At 42.3% G+C, this 20,265-nt stretch overlaps 1 protein-coding gene across 11 annotated transcripts in view; it reads left to right on the top strand.

The window, feature by feature from the left end:
* The window catches only part of TJP1 (tight junction protein 1), a 314,091-nt gene that overhangs the window by 196,011 nt on the left and 97,815 nt on the right, over positions 1 to 20,265 (top strand). For all 11 annotated transcript variants that reach the window (XM_074966206.1, XM_074966204.1, XM_074966215.1 and 8 more), the window contains one exon: positions 15,314 to 15,370. In XM_074966206.1, the coding sequence (XP_074822307.1) occupies positions 15,314 to 15,370 (57 nt within the window). The remainder of the gene's footprint in view (positions 1 to 15,313; positions 15,371 to 20,265) is intronic.

Genomic DNA, 20,265 nt, shown 5'->3' with positions numbered 1-20,265 from the left:
TTAACAAAAATTTTCTTAAACATTACATGAATATATTGTCTCATACTATAGAATTAGAATTTATAATCCCTATTCCATGATGAGATATCTTTGAGCTATAATGTATCTTAATTAAAACTATCTTTAGATTGCTTTTTTCCTCAAAGCATTTTATCAAAAAATCCGATTTTAAAAAAATATACCCTGCTGTATTTGCTTTTTTTTGGAGGTGGGGGGGGGGTCATGTCTGTTGCTGCCTGATTTTTGTACCTCAAGTTCCAAATGAGGTGTGTGTGGTTGACTAGTCAGTTCATAACTCTGAGGTTCTACTGTAATTCTCTCTTTCATCTCTCTGTTATATTCAACACCGTTCATCAGTTTCCTTTGATTTCTCTTCTCTTAATTTAACTCTTACTTGGCTGACTAATCCTTCATAATAATCTTTAATGCTATTAAAGTAGTATCTTTTTAATTGGGAGTCACTCTGAATGGGAGCAAAGGCCACTCACTGTGATATTGCTGTTTAAGAGATTTTGCTGAAAGTGGTTGTCTCTGCTTGGGAATTATATGCATTTCACTCATTCTTTATTTAAACGCTTGAATAGCCAAACGGATAGATATTATACTTTTCTCATCTCTCTAGTTGTTGCAGTTTAAAAAAATTGTTTTGGAAATCCTTGGAACTCCATAGTGCAAATGTAGTCTGGAACTGGCATCATCGTTCACTAGGAGACGATTTATTGGAATACTTTCCTCTCAAATCCTACTTTCTGAAGAACTAGATTAATAAAGGTGAAGGAGAACCAAGCATGGAATTCCTGTTGAGTAAAAAAAGATTTTAGTTAACGCACTAGTACAATTTATATGTGATTTATTCTTAGCATAAAACTGTTACCAAGCCTAAGATTCCAACTTCTCTAAATTGAGCCATATCATGCAACCCTCAAAAATGGTTTCTGGAATTGGAAATAATTTGTCTCCAAAAGGGGCTTGTTCAAATGGAAATGTATATTTGGTCTGCTAGATATCAGACAAGTTTGAAGACTAAGCCTTGGAAAAACAATGATCTTTTTGTCCTATTGTGGTCATTTCCCCCCCCCTTTTACTGAAGCCCCCCTGTATCTGGCAAAATGAGTGAACTAAAATTCTCATTATATTCTAACATTGATACAATAAATTACTGTGCTAAGCTAATATCTACTCCTTGAACTGGTCTTTTAGCGTTAGAAATAGGAATGCTGAAAAGACAAGTTGTACATGTCGTCAAGCATGTGGACAAGGGGGTTTAGTGGATATAGTGTACTTAGATTTTCATAAAGCCTTTGAGAAGGTCCCTCACCACAGGCTCTTATGCAAAGTAAGCTGCCATGGGATAAGAGGGAAGGTTCTCTCATGGATTGGTAACTGGTTAAAAGATAGAAAACAAAGGATAGGAATAAATGGTCAGTTTTCAGAATGGAGAGAGGTAAATAGTGGTATCCCTCAGGGGTCTGTTCTGGGACCAGTCCTATTCAGTATATTCATAAACGATCTGGAAAAGGGGTAAACAGTGAGATGGCAAAATTTGTAGATGACACAAAATTGCTCAAGATAGTTAAGTCCCGGGCAGACTGTGAAGAGGTACAAAAGGATCTCTCCAAACTGGGTGATTGGGCAACAAAATGGCAGATGAAATTCAATGTTGATAAATACAAAGTAATGCACATTGGAGAACATAATCCCAACTATACATATAAAATGATGGCAGTCTAAATTGACTGTTACCACTCAAGAAAGAGATCTTGGAGGCATCGTGGATAGTTCTCTGAAAACATCCACTCGATGTGCAGCAGCATCAGTCAAAAAAGCAAACAGAATGTTGGGAATCATTAAGAAAGGGATAGATAATAAGACAGAAAATATCACATTGCCGCTATATAACTCCATGGTATGTCCACATCTTGAATACTGTGTGCAGAAGTGGTTGCCCCAGCTCAAAAAAGATATACTGAAATTGGAAAAGGTTTAGAAAAGGGCAGCAAAAATGATTAGGGGTATGGAATGGCTGCCATATGAGGAGAGATGAATAAGACTGGGACTTTTCAGCTTGGAAAAGAGACAAGTAAGGGGGGATATGATAGAGGCCTATAAAATCATGACTGGTGTGGAGAAAGTAAATAAGGAAGTGTTATTTACGTGTCATAACACAGGAACTAGAAGTCACCAAATGAAATTAATAGGCAGCAGGTTTAAAACAAAGTATTTTTTCACACAACACACAGTGAACCTGTGGAACTCCTTGCCAAGAGGATGTTGTGAAGGTCAAGTTCATAACAGGGTTCAAAAAAGAATTAGATAAGTTCATTGAGAATAGGTCCATCAATGGGTATTGCCCAGGATGGACAGGGATGGTGTCCCTAGCCTCTGTTTGCCAGAAGCTGGGAATGGGTGACAGGGGATGGATTACTTAGTGATTACCTGTTCTGTTCGTTCCTTCTGGGGCACCTAGCATTGGCCGCTGTCGGAAGACAGGATACTGGGCTAAAAGGACCTTTGGTTTGACACAGTATGACTGTTCTTACGTTGTAGTGTCTTCCCTTGATAAAATTTAGGGTGTGGCCACACAGCGTAAGTAATTCAGGGTGTGGCCACACAGTGAAAGCAGTCAGTGGCACCTTTTTATGTTTCAGTCAGCATAGCGGTTCTCAAACTTTGGTAACCCGAGGACCCCAATTTTCATTTAAAATTTTGCTGTGGACCCCCTAATCCTCTGCTCATCCCCAGGCCCCACGCCCCCACTCCACCCCAAGAGGAAAGGTGGCGGCAGCATGATGAAAGGAGGCAGGATGCAATGCTGAGGCTACTGGAGGATCAAACTAATACGCTCCGGCATATGGTTGAGGTGCAGGAAAGGCACAGACCAACACTGCAGCCCCTGGGCACCCAACCACTCCACCACAGAGGACTGTCTAAGCAACAGAAGGCTGGCATTCAATAAGTTTTGAAGTGCAGTGTGGCCTTGTCCTTCCCTCCTCCCCCACCCCTCCTGGGCTACCTTGGCAGTTATCCCCCTATTTGTGTGACGAATTAATAAAGAATGCATGAACTTGAAACAACAATGACTTCATTGCCTCTGCAAGTGGTGATCGAAGGGGGGAGGGGAGGGTGGTTGGCTTATAGGGTAGTAGAGTGAACCAAGGGGGCTGGTTTTCATCAAGGAGAAACAAACAGAACTGTCACACCGTAGCCTGGTCAGCCATGAAACTGGTTTTCAAAGCTTCTCTGATGCGCACCGCGCCCTCCTGTGCTCTTCTAACCACCCTGGTGTCTGGCTGTGCATAATCAGCAGCCAGGCGATTTGACTCAGTCTCCCACCCCGCCATAAACGTCTCCCCCTTACTCTCACAGTATTGTGGAGCACACAGCAAGCAGTAATAACAATGGGAATATTGGTTTCGCTGAGGTCTAACCAAGTCAGTAAACTGCACCAGCGTGCCTTTAAACGTCGAAATGCACATTCTACCACCATTCTGCACTTGCTCAGCCTGTAGCTGAACAGCTCCTGACTACTGTCCAGGCTGCCTGTGTACGGCTTCATGAGCCATGGCATTAAGGGGTAGGCTGGGTCCCCAAGGATAACTATAGGCATTTCAGCATCCCCAATGGTTATTTTCTGGTCTGGGAAGAAAGTCCCTTCCTGCAGCTTTTGAAACAGACCAGAGTTCCTGAAGATGCGAGCACCATGTACCTTTTCTGGCCATCCCACGTTGATGTTGGTGAAACGTCCCTTGTGATCCACCAGTGCTTGCAGCACCATTGAAAAGTACCCCTTGCGGTTTTTGTACTCGGCGGCTTGGTGCTCCGGTCCCAAGATAGGGATATGGGTTCCGTCTATGGCCCCACCACAGTTGGGGAATCCCATTGCAGCAAAGCCAACCACTATGACCTGCACATTTCCCAGGGTCACTACCCTTGATATCAGCAGATCTTTGATTGCGTTGGCTACTTGCAGCCCCCACAGTAGATTTGCCCACTCCAAATTGATTCCCGACTGACCGGTAGCTGTCTGGAGTTGCAAGCTTCCACAGGGCTATTGCCTCTCGCTTCTCAACTGTGAGGGCTGCTCTCATCTTGGTATTCTTGCGCTTCAGGGCAGGGGAAAGCAAGTCACAAAGTTCCATGGAAGTGCCCTTATGCATGCAAAAGTTTCACAGCCACTGGGAATCATCCCAGACCTGCAACACTATGCGGTCCCACCAGTCTGTACTTGTTTCCCGAGCCCCATTAGCGTTCCACCATACGAACCTGCCCCATTATCACCATGATGCCCACATTGGCAGGGCCCGTGATTTGAGAGAAGTCCGTGTCCATGTCCTCATCACTCTTGACACCATGCTGCCATCGCCTCCTCGCCTGCTTTTGCAGGTTCTGGTTCCGCACGAAGCGCATGATAATCTGCCAGGTGTTTACAATGCTCATAACTGCCATGGTGATCTGAGCAGGCGCCATGCTTGCTGTGGTATGGCGTTTGCAGGAGAGCAGAGTTGCAGGGGAGGCAGTGGTTGGATGACTAGTTTTGCAGACCTACTGCATAGTCTGCTACCAGGACACAACAGCTGAGCAGGCTGCATGCTTGCCGTGGTATGGCGAGACAAGAGCAGCCGAGCAGAGCTGCAGCGGATGCGGCCCTGCGAGACCACCAGGAGAGCAGAGTGGCAGCGGAAGCGGTCATTCGATGATGATGGTTTGCAGACCTACTGCACCATCTGCTGAAAGCAGTATGGCGCCCGCACAGAAAAAAGATGCGAAACGATTGTCTGCCCTTGCTTTCACGGAGGGAGGGGCGACTGACGATATGTACCCAAAACCACCCACAACAATGTTTTTGCCCCATCAGGCATTGGGAGCTTAACCCAGAATTCCAGTGGGCGGCAGAGACTGCGGGAACTGTGGGATAGCTACCCACAATGCAACGCTCCGAAAGTCGACGCTAGCCTTGGTACTGTGGACGCACTCCGACGTAATGCGCTCAGTGGGAACACACGCAATCGACTGTATAAAATCGCTTTCTAAAAAATTGACGTCTATAAATTCAACCTAATTTCGTAGTATAGACCTACCCTGAGATCGGTAACTGAAGCTATGTCCTTAACTGACTTTTTGGATTTAGTTTAAGACCTGTATGAAACATGTAAACTGTGGCCATGATTTCATTTAATGGTCACATTAGTATTTAGAAGTTTTGGTCAATACAATATGATTTACTTGAGTCATTTGAAAGAATAAAATAGGATGAATTTTTGAGTCTGGTGGTAAGTGATAAATATCTGAAGTCCTCTATGATATTATACATTCCAAAGTTAGAAAATTTTAATTGATTTCTTCCAGTAGCTTTAAATTAAGAACTCATCTGTTTTATAATGCTGAAGAAAACCTTTTGTACTGATAATCAAGGTGGGCCATTTCCAGCAGTTAACAGGAACGTCTGAGGAACAGTGGGGGGTGGGGAATAAACATGGGGAAATAGTTTTACTTTGTGTAATGACACATCCACTCCCAGTCTCTATTCAAGCCTAAGTTAATTGTATCCAGTTTGCAAATTAATTCCAATGCAGCAGTCTCTTGTTGGAGTCTGTTTTTGAAGTCTTTTTGTTTTAATATTGTGACCTTTAGGTCCGTAATCACGTGACCAGAGAGATTGAAGTGTTCTACGACTGGTTTATGAATGTTATAATTCTTGACGTCTGATTTGTGTCCATTTATTCTTTTACGTAGAGACTGTCCAGTTTGACCAATGTACGTGGCAGAGGGGCATTTCTGGCACATGATGGCATCTATCACATTGGTAGATGTGCAGGTGAACGAGCCTCTGATAGCGTGGCTGATGTGATTAGGCCCTATGATGGTGTCCCCTGAATAGACTTGTGGACACAGTTGGCAACGGGCTTTGCTGCAAGGATAGGTTCCTGGGTTAGTGGTTCTGTTGTGTGGTGTGTGGTTGCTGGTGAGTATTTGCTTCAGGTTGGGGGGCTGTCTGTAGGCAAGGACTGGCCTGTTTCCCAAGATTTGTGAGAGTGATGGGTCGTCCTTCAGGATAGGTTGTAGATCCTTGATGATGCGTTGGAGAGGTTTTAGTTGGGGGCTGAAGGTGATGGCTAGTGGCGTTCTGTTATTTTCTTAGTTGGGCCTGTCCTGTAGTAGGTGACTTCTGGGAACTCTTCTGGCTCTGTCAATTTGTTTCTTCACTTCCGCAGGTGGGTATTGTAGTTGTAAGAATGCTTATAGCAAATCAGTTGTATCGTAGAGCTTGGCTGTAGACAATGGATCGTGTGGTGTGGTCTGGGTGAAAGCTGGAGGCATGTAGGTAGGAATAGCGGTCAGTAGGTTTCCGGTATAGGGTGGTGTTTATGTGACCATCGCTTATTAGCACCGTAGTGTCCGGGAAGTGGATCTCTTGTGTGGACTGGTCCAGGCTGAGGTTGATGGTGGGATGGAAATTGTTGAAATCATGGTGGAATTCCTCAAGGGCTTCTTTTCCGTGGGTCCAGATGATGAAGATGTCATCAATGTAGCGCAAGTAGAGTAGGGGCATTAGGGGACGAGAGCTGAGGAAGCGTTGTTCTAAGTCAGCCATAAAAATGTTGGCATACTGTGGGGCCATGCGCGTACCCATAGCAGTGCCGCTGATTTGAAGGTATACATTGTCCCCAAATGTGAAATAGTTGTGGGTGAGGACAAAGTCACAAATTTCAGCCACCAGGTTTGTTGTGACATTATCGGGGATAGTGTTCCTGATGGCTTGTAGTCCACCTTTGTGTGGAATGTTGGTGTAGAGGGCTTCTATATCCATAGTGGCCAGGATGGTGTTTTCAGGAAGATCACCGATGGATTGTAGTTTCCTCAGGAAGTCAGTGGTGTCTCGAAGATAGCTGGGAGTGCTGGTAGCGTAGGGCCTGAGGAGGGAGTCTACATAGCCAGACAATCGTGCTGTCAGGGTGCCAATGCCTGAGATGATGGGGCGCCCAGGATTTCCAGTTTTATGGATCTTGGGTAGCAGATAGAATACCCCTGGTCGGGGTTCCAGGGATGTGTCTGTGCGGATTTGTTTTTGTGCTTTTTCAGGGAGTTTCTTGAGGAAATGCTGTAGTTTCTTTTGGTAACCCTCAGTGGGATCAGAGGGTAATGGCTTGTAGAAAGTGGTGTTGGAGAGCTGCCGAGCAGCCTCTTGTTCATATTCCGACCTATTCATGATGACGACAGCACCTCCTTTGTCAGCCTTTTCGATTATGATGTCAGAGTTGTTTCTGAGGCTGTGGATGGCATTGTGTTCTGCACGGGTGAGGTTATGGGGCAAGTGATGCTGCTTTTCCACAATTTCTTCCCGTGCACGTCGGCGGAAGCACTCTATGTAGAAGTCCAGTCTGTTGTTTCGACCTTCAGGAGGAGTCCACCTAGAATCCTTCTTTTTGTAGTGTTGGTAGGAAGGTCTCTGTGGATTAGTATGTTGTTCAGAGGTGTGTTGGAAATATTCCTTGAGTCGGAGACGTCGAAAATAGGATTCTGGGTCACAACAGAACTGATTCATGTTCTTGGGGGTGGAGGGGCAGAAGGAGAGGCCCCGAGATAGGACAGATTCTTCTGCTGGGCTAAGAGTATAGTTGGATAGATTGACAATATTGCTGGGTGGGTTAAGGGAACCATTGCTGTGGCCTCTTGTGGCATCTAGTAGTTTAGATAGTTGAGTGTCCTTTTTCTTTTGTAGAGAAGCAAAGTGTGTGTTGTAAATGGCTTGTCTAGTTTTTGTAAAGTCCAGCCACGAGGAAGTTTGTGTTGAAGACAAAAAGACTTCAAAAACAGACTCCAACGAGAGACTGCTGAATTGGAATTAATTTGCAAACTGGGTACAATTAACTTAGGCTTGAATAGAGACTGGGAGTGGATGTGTCATTACACAAAGTAAAACTATTTCCCCATGTTTATTCCCCCCCCACCCCCACCGCCCGCCCCCACTGTTCCTCAGACATTCCTGTTAACTGCTGGAAATGGCCCACCTTGACTATCACTACAAAAGGTTTTCTTCTGCGCGCCCCCACCCCCCGCTCTCCTGCTGGTAATAGCTCGTCTTAAGTGATCACTCTCCTTACAGTGTGTATGATAACACCCATTTTTGCATGTTCTGTGTGTATATAAATCTCCCCACTGTATTTTCCACTGAATGCATCCGATGAAGTGAGCTGTAGCTCCCGAAAGCTTATGCTCAAATAAATTGGTTAGTCTCTAAGGTGCCCCAGTACTCCTTTTCTTTTTGCGAATACAGACTAACACAGCTGCTACTCTGAAACCTGTCTTTATAGCCATAGCCAAGAAGATTGGGTTTCACAAAATACCTAGTAATTAGCAAAAGGATGGGAGGCCAGGAACTTGGATTAGAGGCTAAGCAGTATGTACAAAATGGATGAAATGAGCATAAGAAAAAATATTTTAACACATACTGCAGCAACGTGATGTGATTACCACTCTCATGCAATGGAGTAAGATTCCTCTGCATGGTTGCTGAAAGATTCAGAGCAAAGTTATTTTCTACTGTATCCAGATTAGGCTGATGAGTTATAGTAAAACAAAATGCATATGAGTTCAGAGAATATAGTCTCTGGACTGTGTGGTGATAGTGTCTCACTCTCTGCCCACATACTCTCCATAGGCTGTTTGGCCTCAGCTAAGTTTCCCCAGCCATAGACTGGAGCAAACTTCAGTTCTTTTGTGAATGATGGTCCCTGAATTCCTCTGAGGGTTGTACACATGCACCATGCATCCAGAGCTGGAGAATTTGAAAATAGCAGAGTTTGTTGGTTCACACATGCGCCCTTGCTCTGCCTCATGGTTTCGTCCAAAGATAAAGGGTGGAGCAGACCAACTGCACCCTCAGTTCCTTCTCACTTCCGTGTAGTCTGAGTTGGAGCTGCTAGTGTCCTCTTGTTTCTGATGCACTTGGTGGGGGAAAAACGGCACCTGTTTTTAGAGTTGTACATAATTCTTTTTGTTGTTTTTATTGTAGTTTTAGTGTTTAGTAATAGTTTTAGAAATTAAGAGATTTTGGGAACTCTGTTTTCTGAGGTCCTCCCCCAGCACCCATTCCTGGGTACTGGATTATGCCAAAGACACCTGTGTTCAAGATCTGTGCCTCCTGCCAACGTTCATTCTCGGTCAGTTATGAGCACCAGTGCTGTCCTTACTACTTGGGAGAAGCCCACATTTTATCCACGTGCAGTATCTGCCTCTCCTTCCCAAGCTGGACCCGGGAAGTTCAGGCTCTCCGCCTCAAGAAGCACCTCATGGTGGTTGCCATGAGACTACAGTCAGATTGAGGCTGGGGATCCTTCCATACATTGGCCTGAGAAACCCAGGACTATGCCTCTGACCACAGAGATGGAGTCCAGTTCCACCAGTACCAGTATTGTGGACCCCATGCCAGGGTCTAGTCATGAGATAAGGAAGCATGCACATAAACATGGCAGTAAGTCTTTCTCCAGGCCGAAGAAGAACCATGGGTCTTCCATGAGTTCCAGCCATGGGCGAGCAGCATTCCAAGGCTCATAAGAAGTCTCTCAGACTGGTGGATCCACCAGTGCTGTTCACTGAGCATTGTATGCCTTCCAAGTTGTCACCCCCTAAGTCAAGGGAACCACTGGTTCCGTAGTAGCCCTCCGGTTCTGCCTTTGGAGCGTGTGGTGCTAACACCAGTGAGGTTGGAGTCTGTGCTCAGGCCCTGTGAACTTTTTTGCTCTGGGGGAAATGAGAGCCGCATGCTCTCCTACCTTGGACGTACCTCACTTGAGTCGGGCTTCCACCCACTCTCCTATGGTTCATATGGTTCTGGTCATTGGAACTGGGTTCTGACTTAGCATCATTGGAGGACTAGAATGGAGCACGGGGCTGCTTCTGCGTACCGCTGATGTGACTACCCTCCTATTCTGCAAACTCAGTGGCAGTACCCTCCCTTTCCCCAACAGAGGTGCACTGGTATCCCACTCCGTGGAGCCCTCCACAGCATCTGCCGGATCAGTCTTGTTGGCTATACTGCGGATCCTGGCCTTAATATCCAGCTTCAGAGCCTTCCCGTTCAGCAAGAGAGGATTCATCCCTCTGCCCGCTTCGGGCATCCCTGAATAGGCATTCACAGCCAGTTTTGGAGGATGAGCCGCTTAGTCCAGCTTTGATGGTACCACCAGAACAGATGCTGCTGTGTTCTTGGTTCCCCCCTCGCTGTTGGATGACATTTTGTCGGTTCCAGGACCTCTTACGCAAGGTGGCTGAGGATCTCCATGTTCCACTGGAGGAAGTACAGGGCAAACAGCATCAGGTTCTTGACATACTGCATGCCTCGGTACTGACCAGTGTTGCTCTACCAATCAACGATGTCATACTTCAACCAGCTCAAACTGTTTGGCACACCCCAGCCACTTGCGCATCCACTCCAAGGGGGTAGAGAAGAGGTACTATATACCAGCGAAGGAGTCTGAGTTTCTGTTCTCTCACCCTGCACCTAATTCCCTCATAATAAAGACAGTGACAGAGGGGCTAAGCAGAAACACTCATGCTCAATTCCGGCAGACAAGCAGTGGAAGTGACTGCATTTTCTGGAGCACAAGGTTTTCTCGTGGTCCAGTTTCGGATTTCCAACTACCAGGTATTATTGGCTAAATATGACTTTCTCAGTTACAGCAAATTGGAGGACTTTACAGACAAGCTTTCCCAGCAAGATTGTGCCAGTGTTCAGGCTATCTTGGAGAGCAAGCTGGTCGGGGAAACTTCATGCTTAATGGCCACGAGAATTGTCATGTGGAGGAAATCATGGCTGCATTCATCTGATTTCCACAAGGAGCTACAGCATATCGGAGTGGACCTCCCATTTGATGAGTCTCACCTATTCAGTCAGAAGACCAACATTTTCCTCCACTCTCTCAAAGATTCCAGAGCCACTCCATGATCTCTGGGTATCTACACATCTGCATCCAAAGGAAAATTCTTCTGTCCGCCACCTGAACAATGGTTCAGAAGTCCGCACTTCTTCCAACAACCCTACAAACCTCCTCACAAGCAGCAGAAGACTCACTGATCCTGTCCTCCAGGTATGTCGTCACAACCTTCAGCATCACATGCTCAGTCCTCTCAGAAGTGATATTTCCGAGCGTACCCAAACTTTCCCCCAAACTCCTAAAACAACTGGTTTTCAATTTGAAAATGCAACAAGATTAATTTTTATGTTTTGCTGGAGTATTTAAATATGTAGAACTGGTATGTAACTACTAAGTATTCTTACTATAAAACTGCTCATTCTTAATTTGAAAGATGCCACGTCAAGATTTATAAAGCCATAACTTTTTAATCTTTTCTCAAACAACTTTTCTCATTGGGGGAAAAATCTGGTTCTAGTGTAATTTTTTCAACTGGTTTTTATTTTTTTTATTTATTTATTTATTTATTTTTTGGTGTTGTTTTTTATATTCATCACCTATAATGTTGTTTCATCAGAAGCTGATTTTGTCACTTCTCTTTTAAAGGTGATTAGGGGGGAAAAGTGTGTTTGGATAATAGTCTAGTTTTTGCACACAGTTATAACTACCTCAAGTAAGGAAGGTGATTCAGCAGGTAATTATGAAACTATTTTGATATGTTGGTCATTTAAACTACTTCATTTGTTCAACTGCATATATATGTGTGTGTGTGTGTGTGTGTGTGTGTACACACACACACACACACACACACACACACCCCCACCATGAATTTGCTAGGGCAATATTATATAATCTGGCCCTACCAAATTCACAGTCCATTTTGATCAATTTCATGGCCAGAGGGTTTTAGAATTGGTCAGTTTCATATTTTCAGATGTTTACATCTGAAATTTCATGGTGTTGTAACCGTGGAGGTCCCAACCCAAAAGGTACCCAGAGATGGGTCTGATCCCTCCCACCCCCAAGAGCAGCCATGCAGGGGAAGGACAAGTCCTGTTCCTCTCCAGTCCGGCTGGAACTCGCAGCTGGGAGCCTCCAGCTGGGGTCTTCTCAGCAGCACGGGAGAGATCAGATTTCACAGTCCGGGACACGTTTTTCACGGCCATGAAATTGATAGGGCTCTACATATATAGTAGGAAAGGGATTAGAAATTGTTCTCAAGTTAAATGAATGAAGATTAACTACACAAATCTGTTGAATATTGAACATAATATTTCTTAATGTCTAGTCTCCTTTTTTTATTTATTCTTAAATGGATGGAAATTTTTTTGTCAGTCTGAGGTGATGTAACGTAATGGGTAGCAGTGATTCTAAAGTTTAGTCAGAAGGGCTGGGACAAAAAATTCTTCCAACTCAGTAATATTGCTGATGACCCAGGTAGTCAAGTAAGGACACAGCAAACCAGCTGATGGTGCCTGGGATTAATTTCAGTGTCTAATATTGCATATGCTTCTGTCCATGTCAGTTTTGTCATTCAATAAGATGGCGTTGCATTGTGATTGAATTGTCTTATTCTTGAGCATACTTTTTTGGCTTAGTTCATTATGGTATCTTTACCCAAGTGTATGGTGATTTATAGCTACACAGTTTTATTTGCCTGATTCTTGTAACGTTATAGATTGTAACCTGAAGTGAAATATTGGAGTTTAATTTTGAATTACCATAAGGAATTAGATGCACCACTAAACAGTAGAAATCAGGCTGCCATTATTCAGAAAAAATGAAACATATATGTTTTAAAACCCAGACAAGTACTTGATTACTATAAGAAGTTATGTAACATTTTGAGTTGTGTGTTCTGTTTACAACTCTCATGTTCCACTTTATAAGGCACTTCAGCAGTTTCCTCATCTCCTGCTGTTGACTCCAATGTTAAGGCCCACAAAGACAGCAGTCAACCAGAAATATTAACAAATCACAATATAAATGAATGGGTTGTTGTTTTTCAACAAAATTGGATGAAGAAAGCTTAAAATTACTGGCACAGACAATTCTTCATTCGGTTGGCAAGAGTATTCAGGCTAAAGAACTTTTTTGCGAAACTAAGATTTTAAGCTAGCTGAATAAGAGCATTGAGAAATGAAAATAACAAGTAACATTTGCTTATTGTATTACTTGCTTAACAAACAGATGGATTTTCTTTTGTTGCAAAGGTAACTTCCTTTTAGTATGTAAACAATCTCTCACTAGTGCTATATTCATGATAATGTGTTCAGTATCTTTTAAGTGTTTGGCATAATTATACTATTAAATGCCATACTTTTGTTATGGGAAACAGTTAAAAAGCCATAATCTTTCTAATTCAAATCAGTTGCATAGTATGGAATAGAAAGGAAGTTGCAGTTTAGTAAAATACATTCTACTCTAAGAAAAATCAGTTCACTTTAGGAAACAGAATGTGCACTAGGAAAAAAGGAAAACAAGGCATTTTAGTGTCAAGTGTGAAGTAAGCTCCTTAGGGCCAGGCAAGGATCTTAGTGTTTACCTATAAAGTGTTCTATATACCTGTAATACTCTGATGTAAGTTTTTAAGGTATTCAATGAGGGGATAAGAGTACACACTCCTGTGTCTGGTGTTAGGATAAAGTTCTCAAAAGTAGAGCGTAGTAGTGGATATTATTTTCATTTAGCATTATAAGCCATTTGTATATATCATTGCACTGACTCTTAGTATTTGACATGGTGTGGTACAGTTAACTGCAGTGTTGTCAGGATTTTTGTGGTGGCTGCCAAGTTAAGACAGGTTTTATTTCTGGTTTTAGACCTGTTTTTATTGACATTTGTTTTGAGTGTGTTCACCTATTTTTATTCACTTTTATTAAATAGATGTCTGATTTGTTTGCCTATAAAAGGTTCTAGACTGACTGGACGCTCCCTTTGAAAATAAAGACAATTTTTCAGCAGGATAGGTGCCGCTCCCATATATTGCCTACTGACTTTCCTGCTCTTTCTCCAAAGCCCCTCCCTGGTCCTTACTGGCTGCTTTTTTCTCCCATCAGTGTCTACTTCTTGTGGCACTCTGCATAGACTTGCAAGTCTTTATTTCCAAGGCAAAAATGCAGGGCTTGTAAATGTTTTCATATTGCTACTCTCTAATCTTGTTCCCTTACATAGGTCCTTGTTTTGTTTTGCAGTGCTAGTGTTCAGATAAAAGAAGATTAGCATACATTGAACTGCAGAGTCAGTTAAATGTGACCCATATGCACGATACAGTACAATAGCTCATGTACTATACTCCATAGCTAGGCATTCCTGATTAATGGTAATATATATGGGTATAATTAGAACAAAGAAATAAATGGTGGAATACTAACAAAACATGAAGTATTATCAGAAGCTAATAAATCAGTGTTTGATTATAGCAAAACTAAAACTGGGCATTAGACCAGCATCACTCACTACTGCTCATTGAACAAATGAGAACCTACATAACAAATGTTTGTACGTTTTCTCTTAAACTTAATTATAATTCCAAGGGTTGGAAACATTTGGAATTTCATCCTTTTGTTCAACTCCACAGACCTTACATTTCTCTCAACGTTTTCATTGTATCTCTGATCAAAGCTTGGTGATTTTAAAAGAAATTTAAATATAGTTTATAACATCTCCCTAACATTACAGGCGCAAAGAATAAACAATGAAATTATTTTAAAAATTAAATTAAATTAAAATCTCCTTTTGGGGCCTAATCCTGCAAATTGGGAATCAAGGCAGTTCAGAACCTACTTGAAAGAGTAGTACTGCTATGTTCATTTGGTACTCAAATTCTTATTGAAATAACCCAAGAAAATAGGAAGTGACACTTAGGTTTTCTCTGTGATAAGGTAAAACCAAATGGGGACCATCTAGCCATCTATTAGATCTGTTAGGATTCTCTGATGATAAAGTGTTTGAATTTGAGTGGAAGGAAGGGTTTGCTAAACACAGTGTTTAAAGTTGGATGTAATTTCTTTCTGTATTTTTCACTTTGGTTCTGAAAAGGTAAACTTCTGTGTTGGGGAAAGTGCAGTTAACATAAGCAAAAATTGCACAACTGCTAGATGCACAATAGTACTAACTTAGTAATTGTATAGACACTGAAAATTGTCATGCAACTAGTATGAGATGAATATAATGGGGAGTCCTTTTCCGAATGTTTCAGTTAGAAACACAGGATGTTCCGTTGAGCTGTTTCCTGTCTTTATATTAAAAATCTGTTTTTCCTCAGCTTTAATACTCCCAATGAGTAGCTAACTATGAATATAAATTTGTCAATTTACAGTTGCGGTACTGCACAGCTCATAAGAACGTCTATCTATTGACACCAAAATCTAACTTTACTTCTTTTTTTCTTTAATCAGAACACAACAATGGAAGAAACAGCTATATGGGAACAACACACAGTGACTCTTCACAGGGTAAGTTATTACAACAATTAATTCTGTATGCATAACTCAGGATACTGGCAGCTTTTGAAAACAATAGAAAAGAGCCAGATGTCAGGAAGCAAAAGAAAAGGAAACTGGTTTTGTCACATTACTTTGTTTAAAATTAGAATTGTTGTAAATTCTCTGCTCAAACAGTAGTTATTGGTAAAACTTGCCAAGACGATAACTTTTTGCTGAGTCACTCTTGAGCTTGCCTAAGTTTTTTAGGTAACTTTTTTGTGTATATCCCCATGCAACTGAAAATTATGCTGAAGTGTATTTCATGCATTGCAAAGCTAAAAGAGTTTTAGCGGTATAACTGTGTAATTTAAACATAAAAATGTTAAATCTAAATAGAATAAAATTTCACAAATAAAAATTTGTGTTTGAGAATAGTTTCTACAAACCTGTACTTCTGAGACACATACTTTGACCATGTACTGACCAGAATTGGCTAGAAATTTTGTGTTTGAGGCCTCAGTCATCTGCTTGTGGTGACCTGTGGTAGGCAGAGATCACTTTTTTATAAATTGTCACACTGTCTGGAGTGGCTCGCGATTGAGTGTGCCTATCTCAGGGCAGACTGTCAGAAAACAGGACAGACACCCCAAGCTGGTGGTGTGTTCTATACTTCCGTTTCACCATGCCAGTGACAAATGTGATCTTCTGGATCACAATACCAGTCTTACCATGGAGTCACAGACAGACCCCTTAGACTCTCCAGTCTATCTTGCCACCCAGACAAACTGGACTTTTATGATAAAAGGTCACTTAAACCAAAAATCACACCACATCACATTGCTCCCAGTTCCCAGAGACCAGTCTCTTACTACTCTAGATCTTACACCAAAAAGAATGCTGGTAGCCAATTCCATACTAAACTAACTAAAGATTTATTAGCTAAGAAAAGGAAATAAGAGTTATTGAGAGGTTAAAGCAGATAAAAATATATGTACAGGTGAGTCACAGTTTGTAATTCCAAATGGTGGCAGTGATGTAATAAACTGCCAGTTTCCCAAAAGTCTGTCTCTGGGGACCTCTGCTTAGCATCTGGTACACGTCCCTGTAAGAGTCCAGAGATCCAGGATCTTTCCTTGAATCCATACTTAGAGCTTCTTCAGAAAATGCGTGTTGCTACCCACATGGGCTTTTCCTTTGATGTTGGAGAGCAGGGTGGATTTGATTTAAATCATGAGTTAAATCACTGGTCAAGAAGACGCGATTTAATTATGGATTTCTACATAAAAGTGCATTCTTGTTGGTTGTTACCAATCTGAAGATCCTGAATGTTCAAACATGTTCCTTTCATCATCTTCAACACAACTTCCTCCTGAGAAGGAACACTTCTCATGATATTGTTTCATTGGGGCAACCAGGCCTTGCATTTCTTTGTTGCACTGTTTGCATTTTGCATGCATGACTTTTCTTACCCATAGGTAGAGGAAGTTCATTAAAATATTCCCAAGCTGGGTCTCTTTTACGGCCTGCTGCCATTATGGATTTTCCATTCTAGTGAGAGAATGGTACGGTAGATCTCAAATCAATGAAGGTTACACTCAGAAAGACCTCAAGACGCCTGGAATATGCTGCTTAAACAGTTTCACTTTTGTTTCTACTGCCTGTCCCTCCCTTCTCACATTTATCTGCAGACGTCTTCTCCCTGTCCAGATCTATTCCACCCCCAACAATCTTCTATTCATTGGACATTTTGAAACTTTGCACTTTAGAGAGAGGTAAGGGATTGACTCTGTGTACACAAATTTGCAGAGGGACAATAGGATTGAGGTCTGTTATTTCTCATATATACACATTTTTGATGTTAAAAAGCGTGTTATCTCTGGAGTCACAAATCTACAGTTTGAGAACTGCAAAACTAAGCCTCTCTGATGGTATCTTCTACACTGAGCACTGAGTCCCATTGGGTAGATAGAAAGATTAACCTAAATAATCTATACAGAAGCCCCTGGAACTCCATGAGATTGGGTCCCTAATCCATGAACTATTGGAACTCATTAACAAAAAATTTCTTAAACATTACATCAATATATTGTCTCATACTATAGAATTAGAATTTATAATCCCTATTCCATGATGACATACCTTTGAGCTATAATATGTCTTAATTAAAACTATCTTTAGATAGGTTTTTTTCTCAAAGCATTTTATCAAAAAATCCGATTTAAATTAAAAAAAAAAATCATTCATTTTTATCCACCCTGATGGAGAGTACGGAAGGCATTTTGAGTGTTTTGACCTCTGATCATCACACACAATCTTCTTAACGCAAGCGCAACATGCCTCAGGTGGCGCACGTGACCAGGATTCATCACTGAATTTGGTCTGCTGGTTGGATCACTGGCTTCCTTGGCTTGGGCTGGCTAGTGACAGGGGGAGTGCAATGTGAAGGCTGATCCATGCCCCCCCCCCCCCCCCACAAACTGATCATTTGCTTTGAAATTAGAATCATAGAATATCAGGGTTGGAAGGGACCCCAGAAGGTCATCTAGTCCAACCCCCTGCTCGAAGCAGGACCAATTCCCAGTTAAATCATCCCAGCCAGGGCTTTGTCAAGCCTGACCTTAAAAACCTCTAAGGAAGGAGATTCTACCACCTCCCTAGGTAACGCATTCCAGTGTTTCACCACCCTCTTAGTGAAAAAGTTTTTCCTAATATCCAATCTAAACCTCCCCCATTGCAACTTGAGACCATTACTCCTCGTTCTGTCATCTGCTACCATTGAGAACAGTCTAGAGCCATCCTCTTTGGAACCCCCTTTCAGGTAGTTGAAAGCAGCTATCAAATCCCCCCTCATTCTTCTCTTCTGCAGACTAAACAATCCCAGCTCCTTCAGCCTCTCCTCATAAGTCATGTGCTCTAGACCCCTAATCATTTTTGTTGCCCTTCGCTGGACTCTCTCCAATTTATCCACATCCTTCTTGTAGTGTGGGGCCCAAAACTGGACACAGTACTCCAGATGAGGCCTCACCAATGTCGAATAGAGGGGAACGATCACATCCCTCGATCTGCTGGCTATGCCCCTACTTATACATCCCAAAATGCCATTGGCCTTCTTGGCAACAAGGGCACACTGTTGACTCATATCCAGCTTCTCGTCCACTGTCACCCCTAGGTCCTTTTCCGCAGAACTGCTGCCTAGCCATTCGGTCCCTAGTCTGTAGCGGTGCATTGGATTCTTCCATCCTAAGTGCAGGACCCTGCACTTATCCTTATTGAACCTCATCAGATTTCTTTTGGCCCAATCCTCCAATTTGTCTAGGTCCTTCTTTAGCACTTTTCTGTTAAATTTCTTCATTACATTCCATAAGGCTTCTTCCTTGTTTGATAGGTTATTTAGCTACAGGCGTATACACAATGTAAATGTTTACTACTACATTATACACATAATTAACAAGTTCACACATGATTAATAACAAAATGACTTAATTCTATGTAATTTTTAAATTGATTGGACTTCAGTATCAATCAACACACATTTTGATTACATCCTTTTAATGCTGTGACATTAAAAACAATTCACTAATGCAATATTTTATCTAATATCAGCTTTGATTATGTAAATCTTTCAAGTAAAAAAACCAACTGCTCTTGAACCTTTCTCTAGCACTAATATGGTCTAATGGATTCCCACCATCCTGTACTAATAAAGGGTTTATAGTGCACTGTTTGCCCCACATACATACTTTTCAAGACATTGGGTTTGCCTTTGGAGAAAGTATGCATATTAGGATTACATGTATACTTCAGGCTGGCTGACTTTTGCTTCAGTCTGCTCTGCAGCTGAGAACTAATCCTCTTCCAAAGCAGCATCATAGTGTCAAGACTAGTTCTAAACTTTTGTTTCTTAAATTTGATTCCATTGTTACATTGCTGCTGATCTACAGAATGTGTTCTGAACCTCTGGGGGAAATTGTGAAGATGAAAGATGGAAAAGGACCTATAGAACATAGTTGTTAAAGTGGAAAAGATAGTGAAGTCAAGAAATAAAGAGAGGAGGACAGAAAGGGGCAATAGACACAGATTGATAAATTAGACTTGAGTGTAATAAGTTCAGGGGAAAAAATGTTAAAACTGGGAGTGTGTATGGATCATAGTACTGAAATCTGTTACCTTCCAAAATAGATGAATAAAATGATGATGAAATTGTTAGAGGGTGATACTAGCCCTTTAAGAGGGAAGAAGCCAGTGTGCCTGTGACTTATCAGCTAACCCCCAACTCGGCTTAAAAGAGGGCTCCTGGGCCCTAGAGCCAAGACAGACCTGGTCAGTCAGAACCTTCTTAGAGTATGGACTGAAGCAGTGTCTACATTACAAGTGCTATAGCAGCACAGCTCCAGCTACTATTCTTCCTACATCAACAGCATAGATTCTTCCTACATCAACGGAAGGGTGATATCTAGGTCAACAGAAGAATGCCTCCTTTGACTTAGCTACATCTACACTAGGGGTTAGGTCAGCTTAATTATGTCACTTGCTGAAATACATTTTTTACACCCAATAGTGAAGTAGCTAGGTCAATGTAAATTATAAGGTAGACCAGGCCTGAGTCAGTCAAGAAAAGGGCAGATCAGAGCTGCTTGAGAGTGAGATTGGCAGGTGAGAGCTGCCAGAGACTGGAAAGACGCTGTAGGTGGGTCCTGGGGAAAGGCTGAAGGCAGGAGATCAGGAAGAGGGGTTTGCCAGTTGACCACCCCAAGCCGGAGAACCAGGGCTCAGAGGCTGAAGGCCAGAGAGCAGCAGCAAGAGTCATCTGCTGACTTATTTTATGACGGGGAGCCAAAGCTGAGGGCTGGAGAGAGCTTAAAGCCAGTGCAGGGGCTTACCATTTGAATCTCTGTGGAGAGTTGGAGCCAGGAGAGGGTGAACTC

Source organism: Natator depressus, chromosome 10, assembly GCF_965152275.1.
Source record: "Natator depressus isolate rNatDep1 chromosome 10, rNatDep2.hap1, whole genome shotgun sequence".
Classification (NCBI taxonomy): domain Eukaryota; kingdom Metazoa; phylum Chordata; order Testudines; family Cheloniidae; genus Natator; species Natator depressus.
This window is presented reverse-complemented; position numbering and strand designations above follow the sequence as displayed.